At 48.8% G+C, this 16,807-nt stretch overlaps 1 protein-coding gene across 6 annotated transcripts; it reads right to left on the bottom strand.

Annotated features, from left to right (window-relative positions):
• Positions 1-71: 71 nt before the first annotated feature.
• MLF1 (myeloid leukemia factor 1) lies at positions 72-12,858 on the bottom strand. 6 transcript variants are annotated; one of them, XM_059478962.1, is made up of 8 exons: positions 12,784-12,858; positions 8,125-8,299; positions 5,314-5,358; positions 4,399-4,488; positions 3,963-4,091; positions 2,377-2,536; positions 1,998-2,130; positions 72-1,850 (listed from the first exon to the last, which is right to left on the bottom strand). In XM_059478962.1, the coding sequence occupies exons 1-8, from the start codon at positions 12,828-12,830 to the stop codon at positions 1,748-1,750; spliced, it is 882 nt and encodes a 293-aa protein (XP_059334945.1). In that variant the 5' UTR covers positions 12,831-12,858; the 3' UTR covers positions 72-1,747. The 6 variants fall into 6 exon arrangements, with proteins under 6 accessions (XP_059334945.1, XP_059334947.1, XP_059334948.1 ...); XM_059478964.1 differs by lacking the exon at positions 12,784-12,858 and adding an exon at positions 9,202-9,296; XM_059478965.1 differs by lacking the exon at positions 12,784-12,858 and adding an exon at positions 9,153-9,244.
• Between the last annotated feature and the right edge of the window lie 3,949 nt (positions 12,859-16,807).

Genomic DNA, 16,807 nt, shown 5'->3' with positions numbered 1-16,807 from the left:
ACCGTTTCAAAGCAGCCCAAACTAAGTAATGCACAAATCCCTCTGCAGTGCAGAAAAACCAACAAACCTCATAAATAATAAATAACTTTATTAAAGAGTTGCATTTTCAGATGATTTTACAGAGCACAACTTGTGCCTTACATTGGAGAACAGTCTTGGTGTAGCAAAGGGATCTGGAGGGAACATTCACCTCTTCCCACTGTCACTTCAAACCCAGAATTTTGTTTTATTTCACACAAAAATCTGAGTTATCAGGTGAATTTTCAATTTAACAGCAGCAGCTCTCTAAGACTGTTGCTGTTAATTACTGAGATTATCTCATAAATTAATTGCAGAATCCACGTTGTCTCCAGTGGATGGAAAACGAGTCCCTGACTTTAAGGGATGTCCAACCCCCCCCCCCCCAATCCCCACTGCTCATTAAAGGGTTCAATTATTGCCATTAACATTGATCACATCAACTTATTGCCACTGATACTTCTCTAATTCAGGAAGAGACCACAAGCAAATAATTGTCCTTCCCTTCTCAGAGCTCAACAGAAGTGCTGCTTATTGGGTTTGCACATTAATAAACATTAATTAATTAAAATTAAATAACCTTAAGCAGGAAGATAAAATATGATTTAGAGGCTTTTTGGCCAAACAAATATTACTCTTAACTTACTAAACTCTATTTTATCATACAAACAGTACTTTTAAAGGCTACATTATAATGGAGCCTTGAATTTATATAAAGCTTTAGTGTTATTAATTTATATTATTTAATTAACAGGAATTCTTTCTGCTACACCACAGGGATAATTCTGCATGGTAGAACAGTACAGGGACTGAACACCTGGAATCCCAGGATTTTCCTGCTCTCAGGCACTGCTGGCTCTCCTAAACTATCAAATGTAGATTTAGGGTCATTCTACCCTCAGTAAAACCCTCAGTAAAACACAAAGAACACAGAAAGGAGAGGGGTTCCTGTATCCAGGGCTCTTCACAACACAAGAAATGGTGAAATCATTCCAGTTAAGCTCATTTCTCCCATGTATTTTTCCCATGAGTAATTCCTAGTTGCAGCTGACCTCAGGACACTGATATTACTACAGTATAATTAAAGTAATGAAATACTACAGACAATCCTCAAAATGGAAAATGATGGGCTAACTCCACAGAAACAAAGCATCAGGAATACAAAGTTGACAGATCAGGCACAGGAAATGAGGTGCAAGCACAGCTTATTAACATAAAAACTCTGATACATGTAAAGTATTGTCATATTTCAGTATTTCCTCTCATTTTATGTTACACCACAGTGAGTGTGGGGGTTCTGTAACAATTTATCACATGATTTTAAAGTAGTGCTTTGCAGTGTATTCAAATTCTAATAATTAACCTAGAAAATCAGTAATTATTTCAGCAACCTAAAATAAAGGAAATTTGCTTTCTGTGCAACTCAGAGTGGGAAGGAGGAGCTGCAGTACCAGGCTTAGTAAAGCCTGAGATTGGTGCAGGTGGAGCAGAAGAGCTCTGCAAATCCAAGCTGGTTTCACCAGGCTTAGAGATGTTCCATAAAGTGCTTTTAGGCAGAAAGTTGCTGGGCTGGAATTCACTGAGGTCTGAGGACACTGAGAAGCAGGAGGAGCAAAGGCACAACACAGAGCAGAGATTGGTCACAAATCCAGGTGTATTTTTATGGATGCGAGCACTGAGCACCATTCATCTGCTCCAGGGAACCTCTGTCCCCAGGGAATGGGGACAGTTAATTCCTGGAGCCCTTCAGGGGGGCAGGAGTTCCTTTCACACTGAGAGCCTCCAAGGAATCCCTGGGCACCCTGGATCCCGGAGCTCCCAGGGGCTTCTCTCTGCAAAAACAACAACAACGGTCACAACCTCCACGAGAACAGGAGGAATAACACCTGCAGTTCCCTTGGCACATGGCTCCAGAACTGGATCTTCCTGCTGCTGCTGGAACCCCCTTACCCTGCAGGACAGCAGGGAACAGTTTTTACCTCCTCGAGCCACCTTCCCTGGGGCTGTAATGGGCACTCCTGGATCTCGAACCTTGCACAGCTGCTCTGCTTCGGCAAGGCCTGAACTTCATGATCTCCCTCTGCCACTCCTCATCAAAGGTGCCAGCCTCAGCTGGAAAACAGACACGTTCATTTGAAATGTTAATAAAGAGGGGAAAAAAATTAATGAGTATTAGGGGGTTTGGGTAGCAATTTTAAACTTCGTAGCCCACAATTCTCCACATGGCCTGCAACTGCTTTTGGGGATATGTAAAAGAGAATTTGGATTTAAAGGTGCCTTTTAGGATATCTCAAGCTGGAACTTCCAAATCAGAGAGTGAAACACTGTAAAGCTCATTAACTGCCTAAAAAGACCTACATTCATCCAGGTTGATGAATTCTTGGTTCATCTCCTCATCCCCAGTCTTGGTGTTCTTGGATCTTCTGATGACATGAGCCCGGTCGTGGATGTGGTGACCAACAGAGATTTTCTCCAGGCCACTTTCAGAATCCTTCAGTGCTTTTCTTGTTTCTTTAACCTGTTAAAAAAAAAAAAAAAAAAAGGGAGGGAACTGAGTGTCCTTCCAACTAAAAATGAGGTAAAAGGAGTTCACAGAATCCCAGTGCCACCCCTGCCATGGCAGGGACATCTCTCACTGTCCCCAGTGTCCAACCTGGCCTTGGGCACTGCCAGGGATGCAGGGGCAGCCACAGCTTCCCTGGAAGAATTCCCTTCCAATATCCCATCCAACCCTGCTCTCTGCAGTGGGAAGTCATTCCCACTTGTCCTGCCACTCCAGGCCCATGCAAAGGGTTAAATCCTTTAAATCCTCCCCCAATAATTTGTTATCTTTCCTTTACAAAAGTCAAGTTTTCCAGGCTTTTCCAATTCTCTCATTTCCCGTGTTGGCTGTGAACACACCAACAAAACACAAATCAAGCCTCTTTTCCTTCAGCCACCAGAGAGGAAGATGAAACAACACCTCAAGATTTTTAACTGGGTATTAATTATTGGGGAAAACCCCTCAGTTTAAAAATGCCTCAGAGCCAAGGTTCCAACGTTCTCCTTGGCAACACAAGAGCAACACCCGATGCCAAAATTCCCAGCGTGAGGAACAAGCAGTTACTGGGCTGTGGTGCTGGCTGGCTTGGAGGGCAGGCTGGCCCTTATCAGTGTGCTGGGCTATTATTAGCAGCCTTGTGATAAGGGCTGTGCTGGAGCTGGGACATTCCCAGCCAATCCTGCCCACAGCCTTTAGGATCCTGTCTAGGCTTTCACAGCCCAGGCCAGGTTCACATTCCCACCCCCAGTTCCCAGCAGGATTAGACACAACAGCTGCAAGGGAGCTGCAGCCCAGGGTTATGTAAGTGTCTGCTCAAAGGGGTGCTTGCAAGGCAGGGCTTGCACAAATCAGTGCCTCTACTGGAGTTCAAGTGGACAGGAAAAGGATTCATTACAGCAAAGAGAAGGGCACTGGAAAATTGCTGCTCTGTGCTCTGCTTTCCCAGCCTTGGATGGGTCTGTAATTTATTTTAGGGTGTACTTAAAGCACAAAATTACAGGGAGGAAATCAGGCCTTTAATACAGAGCAGGGTTGGAGAGCCCTGTGTTTTCCTCAATCCCTAAATCTTCTTTGTGCAGTCAAGGGGGGTCAGGCTGTGCTTAGGGAACAGGGACAGGAGGAGAGGGAACAGCCCCAGGCTGAGCCAGGGCAGGCTCAGTTGGACACCAGCAGGAATTTCCCCAGGGAAAGGCTGAATAAACACTGCAAGGGGCTCCCAGGGAGGTTTGGTGTGCCCATCCCTGAGGTGGCACTCAGTGACCAGGTGGGGACTGGGCACAGACTGGACTCAAGCCAAGCTCAGTGATGGCAGGGTTCTGTAAACCCCAGGAGTAACTGTGTGCAGGGAAAGCAGCTGCAGGCCCTGCTGTGGTGGGCAGTGCCCAGCTCCTGCATCACTCACCCCTCCCGGAGCCGTGCGGGTCTGGCTCGTGGCCTGGAACACCTTGGGAGGCTCATCCCCCACTCTGGAATAGGTCATCATGGAGGAGGAGCTGAAGCTGTGTCCCTCGGGCTGGATGGACAGGTCATCCTACAAAGCAAGGCAGGCTCACTGCTGGAACTTAACACTGTGGCTAAGAGCTATTCCTCATTATTTTATTATGGAGAATATCCCTGCACAAAATTAACCCTCATGGCACCACATTCAACTTCAGTTTTATCTTCAAAGAATAAAGAAAAACTATAAACACAATATAATCTGGGCAAAAACCCCTTTAATTCTTACTATCTCCTTGAGAGTAATCCCATTTTTCTTGGCATTATTTTCTGAGGAATATTTGCAATAACTGGCACTCTCCAGAGCAATAAATTCCAGAATGATTTTCTAAAGAACTCACGAATTTCCTGTGCATTTCCAGCATGTTGTTCCTCATGTTTGACATCATCCTGTCCATTGCAGAAAATGGATCCATAAAATCTGCATCCCACTAGAAAAAGGGGAAAAAAAGACTCCAGTCAACACAGTCTCAGCTCTCCCCAGTCCTGGAGCTGCTTTTCACATGCATTTTATCTCAAACAGCTTTTCAGAATGCACTTCACACACAGACAAGCCAAAATGCACCTCTTCAAAAGGAAATTGAGGGAGCTGGATTAAGATGGGAATATTGGGAAGATGAAAGTGGAAGATTTGTTACTCAGATGTCAAACTGGCCACAAAATGAGTTTATTTAACAAAAATATTCATTGAATATTCAAGTATCCAATTATTTCACAAATGTGTTCATAAACCTCACCAACTTCTGCTCTGAAAGTCCTGCATGACTCTTCAGGGTTTAAATTTCAATTAATTCATTTCCAGAGTTATGTATTTAAATGCAGCTTTCATTTTGCAACATTGAAGCTCAAAATGAAGTAAAATTAAAGGACAGAAAATTTTCAACTTATTTAAGTACAAGGAATTGGAATGCTCTGGGCAAGAGCTCTGGGCAGGGGATGGATATTGAACAGGACATTGCAGACCCCAAAGCACAGCTGGAAAACCCCAAGCCCACCTGCAGGGGCTGCCCTGCCCTGCTGGGAGCAGTTTGTGCCACCCCACAAAGGCTGCTCCAGCAGCACTCAAGGTTTGCAGCTTCCCCGGGGTTATCCCATCCATATCCACAGCTCAGTGCCCCAGGAAGGATTTATTTCCCTGGATTTTCTTATTCCCAAACTGCAAACAGCACCAAAAGCAGGATGCAAGCACAGAGCTCAGCCTCTGCCATGCTTTGGTTACACACAGCTTACACAGGAGCTACTCCAGGGATACTAACCCCTCTCCCAAAACCTGCAAAAGGCATGAGGGAGAAGCTGGTGGCCTGCAAAAAAAGGAGCAACATCTGGAATCATTATCAGGAACAGCAGAAATGACTTTTATATGCAGCAGATTACATGAAACATTTCACATCTAATCAAAATCACCCATGAGGGCCTTGGTAATGAATTAATTAATCCCTAGGTATGCGGAAATAATATATTTACACTGATGATATTAGAAAATGATAACTGCCACCACATCTAACAAATATTGATAAGAGTGTGCGAAAAGCACTTGGAGGTTGGCAAACATCTGAACCCCACAAGAACCTTGGTGCTGATTCCACACTTCAGGCCCCACCCTGCAATGCTCCATTCCAGTCAGGCAGCACTGAAAGCTGATTCAAATCAGCAAATCAACAAATTATCCCACAGATATTGAGGACTCCTGCATGGCAGGGCAGTGAGATCCTGGGAAGCACAGGGGTGTTTGCAGGAAAGCCAGACTGGAGAATCAGACAAGGGCTGCAGACACTCGGGGGGCCAGAAGGACCCAACCCCTGGCAGGAACTTTAATGGAAAAAAAGGAATTCTCCAGCTCTGGAATAGCTTTAGGAACTCTTCAGGTTTCTGTCAGATTAGGCACAGCTGTAAATAATAATATATTTTTTCTCTATATATCAATTCCTCACCAGTAAGAGTTATTAGGCATACAAAGCTTATAAACTCTGCTTTATAACAGAGCCACTAAAAGCTGTTAAACATTTGCCTTATATACAGGATAATCAGACCTCCCAAAAACCCAATTAACAGCATCTCTTAATATGCTTTAGCTCATTCCTCCTTCCCTAAAAACTGAGCCTGCTGGAGAAAGGAAAAGCAGTTTTAAATTAGAATCCTACAGTGGCACTCCTTGAGTTGTCCCAACTGATTTGGTTCTTTTTAAAGCAGTTGTAGGCCTGCTGCAATTTAATTAAACACAGAATTACAACACTACTAATTAGTGTCAGTAATTTGAATGAAGTGTATTTTGACATGGCAGCAAAGCTCCACCTTTTCCTATACAAAAATGTAATTTTAAAGGTCTCAGTCCTTGGTGGAGCAGCAGTTTGAGATCTCAAGGCAAGGCAACCAGTGCAGAGTGTGGTGTGACATCTGACAGCTCTTCAGTGAACAGGAGGAACATCAGAGGGGCCTGGGAAGGGCTGGGCAGCTCTGGAATTCTTTCACCACAGAGCTCCTGGAGCTGTCACTGTGCTGCAGGCACAGACAAAGGGTTTGGGGCTCACCTGTGCCCCTCACTGCACAACAGGGACACAACCCTGAGCTCTGACAGGGTCTGTCTGCAAAGGAACAGCTCTGATCTGGCTTTGGGCACCCCTGATCCAAGGGCTCAGGGTCAGCAGAGGGAGGATGATGATGCCCTAATCAGATGCAGTTTCTTTATTTGCCAGGAACTGTCTGAGCAGGGAAGGAATGTGCCAGCCCCTCTGGAGCTGCAGGTGACGGGCTCAGCTCCAGCTCTGGCCTCCAGCCCCTGTCACCTGCCTTTCCTCAACAGCCTCTGGAAATCCAGGGGGAAGCAGGAAAGGAACAGGGAGGGAGCTGCTGAGAACCTGCAGGGAAAGGAACCAGCTCCCAACGTCCATCCTCTATAAATACAGCTCTAGATAAGGGCTACATATGGTGATCCTGCATGGCCAGAGCTGAAAAAACACTTCAATTAAACACACACCATCAGTTTCACTTGGTAACACACAGAAATACTGAATTCCACACCAATTTCCCCAAGCTTTAATTCTTAGGGGTTTGTATCTGAAAGAATATCAACAATAGCCCAAATTCAGAGCATGAAGTGTCTATTCCCAACTGCAAAGCTGAAACAGGGGATGGAATATCCACCCCCTGAGGTGGTGAAACCCAGGCTTGTGGAAATCAAACTGAAACAGCTGCACACAAGGGACTGAAATGCACAAATATGTCATGGATTTATGGAATGGGCTGGACCTGGAAACAACCTGGCCTTGAGCACTTCCAGGGGTAGGGCAGCCACAACCAGGCACCTTTTTAAGTTAACATGGAAAGGAAATACATGTAGAGAACATGTGGGACACTTTTAGTGCCTTTCTCTAACAGAAACATTTAATGTATTGCATTTATGAAAGCAAGCACTGGGTAAGTGATCAGTTTGTTCATTAAATGTCTGTTCAGTGATCAGTCAGCCCAGACAGATGTTCAGCACAGATAAGGGATGTGCCATGAGGGAAGCACCAGAGGAACCCTTCCATTTCCTGAGTGATGGAAGAGCTGAAGGAGGCACCGGGGCAGTGCCAGGGCTGTTCCCCAGGCAATGCCCGTTCAGGGGGCAGTGCCAGGGCTGTTCCCCAGGAATGCCCGTTCCAGGGGCAGTGCCAGGGCTGTTCCCCAGGAATGCCCGTTCCAGGGGCAGTGCCAGGGCTGTTCCCCAGGAATGCCCGTTCAGGGGCAGTGCCAGGGCTGTTCCCCAGGAATGCCCGTTCCAGGGGCAGTGCCAGGGCTGTTCCCCAGGAATGCCCGTTCAGGGGCAGTGCCAGGGCTGTTCCCCAGCAATGCCCGTTCAGGGGGCAGTGCCAGGGCTGTTCCCCAGGCAATGCCCGTTCAGGGGGCAGTGCCAGGGCTGTTCCCCAGGCAATGCCCGTTCAGGGGGCAGTGCCAGGGCTGTTCCCCAGGAATGCCCGTTCAGGGGGCAGTGCCAGGGCTGTTCCCCAGGCAATGCCCGTTCAGGGGGCAGTGCCAGGGCTGCTCCCCAGGAATGCCCGTTCCAGAGCAGAGTCCAGGCCATCACTTACCCTGCGGGGGCCCCTGGTGGCCACCTGCGAGTCCTGCTGGGCTCTGCCGCCCGCTCTCCTCCCCGCCGGTCTCTCCCCTCCCTCCGGGAGGCTCAGGAGCGGATCCCGCCCAAAAGGCTCGGAGAAGTTCCTCATCGCCCGCCTCATGTGCTCATGGTGGGCAGCAAAGGGATCCCTGCACGCCAGAGAGCACCGCGTTATTCCAGCTCATGGACAACGGCTCCAGGATAGCTCAAACTCTGCTTTTTAATACTCCATAAGGTTCTTTATCCAATTTTTTTTACTTTAATAGGACTCAAATGGGCAATCTCCCGTTCCTAACAAACTCTGATTTTCTCTTCCCTTCCCATCTCTAAGGTTGGGTGTTTGAGATCTATTTCCTCTCAGCTGCCCTCACTGCCCTCCTGGCTGTCCCTATTCCTCTTCCTCATCCTCTCCAGAAATATCCATCCTTGCACCTTTCACTCCAGCCCGTGTTTAATACCTGCCAGAACCATAAACTGGCAGGTATTATTATATAAATAAACCATATTTCCAGTTCCCAAATTTCCTTCTCCCTGTCCCACTTAAAATACCTTAAAATGCTTAAAAATAACCATTATCCTCTAAATTCAGGCCAGTTCCATCTATAGTCACCCACTGCTGCACCTGTGCCTTCCCTCTCCACAAATCCTGTTCCCACATCCCTTTCCTGTGCTTAGGAAGATTCTCACTGGCTTTTTGTTTCCCTCTTATTTTCCCCTCCTCCACTGGTGCAGAACTCCACCAGTATTCACAAAGCTTGGCTTGCAAGGAAAACCTTGCTCAACTTCCCCAACTCTCCAAGCTGGTCAAGCCCTGATATTCCTACTTAAGGCCAAAAGAGGAGCAGAGCAGGGATTTTTCTGAAGTGCAGGGTATGGGCAGTGCTGCTGCCTGAGGGCCAGGCTGCAAATGGACACAATTCCCACACACAAATGGACACAATTCCCACACAAATGACCCTGCTTCCCTTCCTCCTTGCTACCCCACTGAAAACCCTTTACTACCATGAACAGTCATTCCCAGGTGTGGTTATTCAGGTTTAGCACAGCTCACCCTCCTTCCCCTCGGTTCCTGCACTCCCCACAGCACAGGACAGCAGAGCCTTTCCTCGGACACCTCAGAGTTCTCCAGGCTGCTCCTGACCTCTCCCTGCCCAGCCTTGCTGCTCCCACCCTTATCTCCAGCCCCACAAACAGCAGCTCCCACATCACGTGGCTGCTTTGATCCTGTGCCAAAGTCACACTTTATGTTTATTCTTTTCCCTTTCAAGTGAAAAAGACAAATGTGAGGTTGGATTAATTTTGAAATAGGATTTTTTTAAACACAAAAATAGCCCTTTAAGCTACACCCAGACTTAAACTCAGCCCAGAAAGTGTTTTAGTGATGCCATGGAGCAGCCCCTGCTCTGCTCCCAGCCTTGGCTCCAGCCCTGGCTGATAAGGAGCTCACCCGGCCCAGGATGAAGAACAGATGGAAAAAGCTCTGGCATGAGCCAAGGGCAGGAACCACACCAGCAGCACCTCGGGATGTGCACCATTCCAGCAGATCCCAAACCCAGAGAGGCTGGGTTATCACACACAGAGAGCTCCTTGGTACCAGCGACAGGGAAATCAGACACAAACTCAGGAATGGCAGGCTCAGGAACACGAGGAAAGGCCCTCAATTCCAAATTTTAGGGAGTAATTAATAAAAAGAATTAATGCTATCAAGCTTCAAAAGAAACACTCCAATTTTGGTATGAGTAGGATAAAACCAATGGAAAGGGAACAGAAAATCCATGTGGAAGACAAAGTTTCCAAGGAATTAAACCCTGGTGGTTCCAATGACTGAAACTCAAGCCAGAATTGCAAGAGGAGCAGCTCACCCTGACAGACACAGATGTACTGAACAAGGCACAGTCTCTGCAGGGGACCTGCAGCAACTGAAGATCCTTGCTCCAAGCACAGATTTTATGGGATGACAGCAGGTGTGGGACACTCTAATTTAACAATTATTGACTTAAATACGACCTTTTTTGAGGGGGAGAAGATACTTTTGATGAGAAGGCTGAGATTTTTGTTATAGCATAGAAGTGATGAGGAGAAAGTGAGGGGCTCACAGGGCTTTGCACAGCACATTTGTGCCCTTCACGTGTTAAACACTAAATTATCTTTAAAATTAAATTCTGCACGGAGACAAACAATTTATACATTTATTGCTCCAGCACTCTGCAGTAACAGAATTTTGTCTAATATGTATTAACCTGACCCTCACCTGACATTAAACATGAAGTGTAACGTTAATGCTTACTTCAGTGCATGAAAAATCACTCCTAGAACAATAAACCCCACTTATTACTTTTGTAAACTGTACTTGGTATTAGATGTGTTTCTTTTTATTAGCTATTAGATGGAAATATTAGATTTTTCCCCCACTCAGGAAGTTATGTAAGGCTGCAGCTGCAGATTCCCCCCGGAGAGAACACCTGGCACAACAAACTAAAGAGAATCAAATGCAGAGTGTGCAGCTGGCAGGGCAAACACAGCCCCTGCACCTGGGCAGGGGGTCAGGGATGAGCCCAGCCTGGCCCTGCACCTGTGGGTGAGTGAGTGAGTGAGTGAGTGAGTGAGTGAGTGAGTGAGTGAGTGAGTGACTGAGTGAGTGACTGAGTGAGTGACTGAGTGAGTGACTGAGTGAGTGACTGAGTGAGTGACTGAGTGAGTGACTGAGTGACTGAGTGAGTGAGTGACTGAGTGACTGAGTGAGTGACTGAGTGAGTGACTGAGTGAGTGACTGAGTGACTGAGTGAGTGACTGAGTGACTGAGTGAGTGACTGCCGCTTCCCCGGGACAGCTGCTGCACAGGGGCTCCAGCCCAGGCACTATTTCCAGTCCAGCACCAAATCTCTCCTTATGAGGCAGCTGGAGCCCATTATGACTCTATTTTGGAGCTAATCTTATCTGAGGTAATCAGCTCATTTCCTCCACTCTATGCAAAGCAGACTGACAGGACAGTGCTGAGAAAATCAAGTCTCAATTTCCAGCTCGTCTTTCACACACACTCCCTGCCTCCACCTCCTGCAATCCTTGTGGCTACAATAACAAGGAATAAATTAATAAATAAGCAACTGTTATTTCAAACAAGACATAATTTCTATTGTAACTTTAATTTCATGCAGAGGATTGCATAGGGAAGTTTCCTGCACAGAACTCACGAGTTGTTATAACAGCAGGAATATTCCTAGAAACCAAGAGTGCCAATGTGTGTGGCACAGCTTTGGGAATTCTCCTGGAATGTGCTGTAGCTCAGCAGGAGATTCTCCTTTAAGCAGCCCCAGCAGAGCTGCCAGTAACCAGGAGATGCAGACAACAAACCACATCACAGGGCCTGCTGCTCCTTCCTCACCCACCCCTTATCTCGGCTGCTAATTAAATTCCTGAGAGTTTTTTCAAAGATTTAAAATAATTATTGAGGCTCCTCAGCGTGCTCTGATCCCATTTCCATGCACTACAAATCACAGTTTCTGACCAAAGACATGAAACGGGGCCAGAGCAGGTAATTCAGCAGCTCCGGCTGAGGGGAGAAGCACCTGCATCACTCACTATTTATATTTAGATTCCAGTGGCAAAAGAAGATTCCCACACGGAATAAACCGGGCTCAGACTTGAGTTCACAGACAGGAGCCACCACTGTGCTCACGGTATGGAAACAGAACCTCAGAATGGTTTGGGTTGGAAAGGACCTCAAAGATGGTCCTGTCCCACCCTCTGCATGGGCAGGGACACCTTCCAGCACCCCAGGCTGCTCCAAACCCACCCAACCTCGGACAACTCCAGGGATGTGGCACCACGGCTTCTCCGAACTGCCTGTGCCTCACACGGGATAAGAACAAAACCCAATCTGCTGGGGTAAAGCAGCACCGTGCCCTCGGGAAACGAGCACAAGGAGACAATTTGCCATCAGTGCTCTCACACGCGCGTCGGCAAAGTTTTAATTGAAGGACAGCCGGTGCTCTAAGCAGGGCTGGCACTGAGAGGAGTTCAGAGGCCGCCCGTGGCTGAGCCATTAATTAAACACGCACATAAAGCCGGATGAGCTGCACCGCTCGCAACCTGTACTTGGGAACCTGAAGAGCAAACAAACTCCAGGATCTCCAGCAAGGAGGCGAAGATCTCCTCTGTGAGAAATGTGGATTAAACCCTTCCCTGCTGAGAGGGGAGGCAAACCCAACTTTCCGCTATGGAAGCTCGCTGAGGACGTTTAACCCCCGCTTGGCACGGGCGGTACCGGCCGGGACACACGGGCGGTAAAACGGCCCCGACAGCGGCATTAACCCCTTTAACCCGCCCTGGTCGCGATACCTGCCCCGGACCCTTGAACCCACCCCGATCCCGGTCCTTCCACCAGCACTGACCCCTTTAATCCGCCCAGCTCCTGACACCTGCACCGATCTCTCTAATGTGTCCCGGTCCTTCCCCCTGCCCCGACCCCATTAATCAGCACCGACCCCCGGAGCTGCCTCAGCCCACAGTCGGTCCCACACACCCACCCCGCCCGCCCGTTTCCAGCCCCGGACCGGCCCGTCGGAGCCCACCGCCGCCTCAGCCCGCTCTCCCCCCGCCTCACCGCCGTGCCCCGCAGCCGGCCGCCCCTCACCTGAAGAAGGGATCATCCTCGAAGCACCTCCCGAGCCCCCCGAACATGGCGGCGGCCGCTGCGCTCTGCGCGCCCCCGGCCCCGCGCGGCCCCTCCTCACCGCGCCGCTCCGCCCCGCCCCTCCGGCGCGCGCGACCTCCCCCGGCCGCTCCCATTGGCCGGTCCGCAGCGAGGGGCGGGGCTCCACCGCGCGCCCCCGTTGCCATGGCGACCGCGGGGCCTCCGCTCCAGAGGGGCCCCGGGAACGGGGAAAGTTCCGGAAATTCCCGAAATGCGGGAAATGCGGGAAATTCGGGAAATGCGGGGACCGCAGCCCCTCCCGCAGCCCCCCTCTGCCACCGGCTGCCCCCGGTCCCGGGGAGTGCCAGGCGGGGACAGGCCCGGCCCCAGCGCGGCTGCGGCGCGTCCCGCTCCTCGGCGATTTGAGAAAAAATTCCTTTTTTTCCAGTAGATGGCAGTAAAATAAAGCTGCGGGCTCCTCCTGACGGCTGGAAACTGCGGGACGGGGGACGGAGCGAGAGGCTGCGGTGAGGGACCCAGAGCAGCTATTGCAGGGATCCAGCGGGATGCCCTGCTAATCAGAATATTGACAAGTAATTAATAAATGACCACTGTAAATGATTTAATCGCTATGCTAAAGACGCTGCTTGTGGCATTTTTACTGTAAAGAAACTTTACCTTCAGAGCAGTTTTAAATAATCTTTGAGTAACTGCAGTGCAGAGGTTGAGGTTACTAAACTATTTGTAATATTCTGTGTGTGGCTTCAAACAAAGCTGAGTTCCGTGTGAGACAGTAAAACCCGTCCCCACTGGCAGGAGATGTCCTGAGAAGCCCAGCAGAGGCAGAGCTGCTCCCTGAGCTGGTTTATTTGCTGCTGAGCTGGTTTATTTGCTGTTCTCTCATCCCCAGAGCTCACCTGGGCTTGATGCCCTCAAAGGCCACCTGGAGCAGAGGCTGGAAATGATAAAGGAATAAAGCAGGGATTTGTTAAAAGGCCTTGACAGGACACACCCTGGGCAGTGCAAGAGCCTGGCCAGGGCTACACACAAGATGGACCCCAAGTCACAAGTTTTCACCCTTTTATCAGTTTTGGTCCATTTCCACATTGGGTTCATTGTCCAATTCCAGCTCAGGCTGTGCAGTCCCACCCTCCCAGTTTCTCCCCTCCATTCCCTGCTGTTTGCACTGCTTGGGCTGAAGGTGCAGCCTTGGTGTCCTTGGTTCTGGGCTGGACAGGGATTGTTCTGTGTGCCTGAGCTGGGAGGGGAGCTGCTGGCACTGTGTGTGGGGTTCAGAGTTACACACTGTGAGAATGCAGTGCAGAAAATGAGAAATATAAAAGCTGAAGGCATCAGGGTGACCCTGTCCCTGCAGCATTCCCTGCCACCAGTCACTCCCCAGCCTGGAGTGAATCCCAAAGCCTGGGATCTGAGGGAATTCCACAGGATCACCTGGTTGCTGTGATCTGCAGCAGTGCTGCAGCCTCAGTTCGTTCCCCTCTGATGTCCCTGCATGGGTGGATCCTGTTGGAACAAGGATCTCCTCTCCTTGGGAAGAGGAGAAACGCTCCAGGGAAACGCTCCAGGCTCCTCTAATCCCAATGGTCATCCCAAACAGGCGTGTTTCCTGTAGGGAATCTGAGGAGGGACAGGACACAGGGAATGAATTCCCACTGCCAGGGGCAGGTTTGGGTGGGATTTTGGGCAGGAATTGTTCCCTGGAGGGTGGGTAGCACTGGGATGGGGCTCCCAGAGCAGCTGGGGCTGCCCCTGCATCCCAGGCCAGGCTGGACACTGGGGCTGGAGCACCTGGGGCAGTGGGAGGTGTCCCTGCCCAACCCAACCCAACCCATTCCATGACTCCCTCAACTCAGCCCTGTAAAAATAAATCATTTCTACCCCACTGTGGAACTGTCCCACAGCTGTTCCCAGCCCTCCACATCCCCCACACTCCCCTGGTTCATCTTGTGCCCACTCTGACTCCCAGGGATGGAATCTCTGCCAGCCAGAGCAGCTCCAGCCCTGGATCCTGTGAGGAACCCAGAGATGAAACTGCAGAGGTTGTTTCTTTCCCATTTTCCTGGATCCTGAGCAGGAATCCCAGGATGAGGCTGCAGAGGTTGTTAATTCCTCATTTTCCGGGATCCTGTGCAGGACCTGAGGGATGAGGCTGCAGGGGTTGTTCCTTTCCCATCTTCCAGGATCCTGTGCAGGATTTGGGGGATGAGGCTGCAGGGGTTGTTCCTTTCCCATTTTCCAGGATCCTGTGCAGGATTTGGGGGATGAGGATGCAGGGGTTGTTCCTTTCCCATTTTCCAGGATCCTGTGCAGGAATCCCAGGATGAGGCTGCAGAGGTTGTTAATTCCTCATTTCCCTGGATCCTATGCAGGACCTGAGGGATGAGGCTGCAGGGGTTGTTCCTTTCCCATCTTCCAGGATCCTGTGCAGGATTTGGGGGATGAGGATGCAGGGGTTGTTAATTCCCCATTTTCCAGGATCCTGTGCAGGATTTGGGAGATGAGGATGCAGGGGTTGTTCCTTTCCCATTTTCCAGGATCCTGTGCAGGATTTGGGGGATGAGGCTGCAGGGGTTGTTAATTCCTCATTTTCCAGGATCCTGTGCAGGACCTGAGGGATGAGGATGCAGGGGTTGTTCCTTTCCCATTTTCCAGGATCCTGTGCAGGATTTGGGGGATGAGGATGCAGGAGTTGTTAATTCCCCATCTTCCAGGATCCTGTGCAGGATTTGGGGGATGAGGCTGCAGGGGTTGCTCCTTTTGCAGCTGTAGGAAGGAGCTCATTATGGGGTGCTGTGTTTGCACAGGGATCTCTTTAATTGCCCAGCCCTTCTCCAGCTCTGGGGCTGCTGCAGCTGCAGCTCCTTTGTGCAGATTAAAAGAGTTCTGTGAGGAGCTGCTCGTGCTGCAGCTCTGCCAGGCTGGAGGGCATCTCCAATGAGATTAATGATGTCTGCCCTAATGGAAGAAAACTTTGCATAAATGAGATTATGGTTTCTGCTGAAACCTGCCAACTCTTATTCATTTGCAGTAAATATTATCTTTAATTAAAAGTTTTAAGGTATCTTGTTCCTGAGCTAATGAGATCTACAGTGATTTCCCTTAGGAATTAATTTACCTTCTTAATTCTTATTCATTTTGGTGATAGGACTATTTAAATCTGCTCCAGACTTCAGAGCTTCCTTGAGCACTTTCAGCCAGAACAAAAGGTCATTTTGCCATATTGATGTTTGTTGGTATTTGTAATTCCCTTGTTCTCTCTCCATTCCAAAGATCCCTGTTTAGTTCCTGCCCCAAACATTTCCTTCCAAGCCCTGAGTTCCTTTTCACTCCTCATGCTGAGAGGTTTCCCTCCCACCAGTTTGGGTTTGTGTTTTCTGTTGCCTCCAGAGTAAAAGTCAGTTCTGGTGATGCCCAAAAAGACTCTGATTGTGATCAACTTTTTATATAAAACACACTAAAATCTGTGGGAAACACTTGGTGAACTGCTGAAATATTCCCAGGGAATTTTTTCTGCCTTTCTGGGAAATCATCCACTCTAACTCCTCTAATAATCCAAAGGATTATTTTGAAGCAGCTTTAACACTTGGAGGTGAAAATTGCATTTCTGCAGATGTGTTTGAGTGGGAAAAGTGCCAGACTGGGCTGGGAGAGCTGGAGCCAGAGCCCTCCCTGAGGCTGCACACACACTGCTGGCCACACTGGAATTCATTCACTATTAGAACTAATAGACAAGGTTCCCTTCTTTAAAACAGAAATACAGATGCAAATTACCCAGCAAATTTCAAAGGAAATACCCGGTTTGTACACACAGAGAAGAAACCAAGAGGAAAGAAAGAATTAATTCTCCTTAGCTCATTATCAGCAAATTTTTTTGCTGAAATCCAATGTGAATCTCCTCTGAAGATGCTGGGTCTGACAAGGTTTAAAAGCTGGGTAATTAATTACCCTAATGAGGGAAATGGAGCAATCAGAGCCAAGTGTTGACCAGGGGTGGTTTTGTTCT

The sequence above is a fragment of the Ammospiza nelsoni genome, chromosome 10, assembly GCF_027579445.1.
Source record: "Ammospiza nelsoni isolate bAmmNel1 chromosome 10, bAmmNel1.pri, whole genome shotgun sequence".
NCBI lineage: Eukaryota > Metazoa > Chordata > Aves > Passeriformes > Passerellidae > Ammospiza > Ammospiza nelsoni.
The sequence above is the reverse complement of the archived record's forward strand: the minus strand, read 5'-3'. Positions and strand labels throughout refer to the sequence as shown.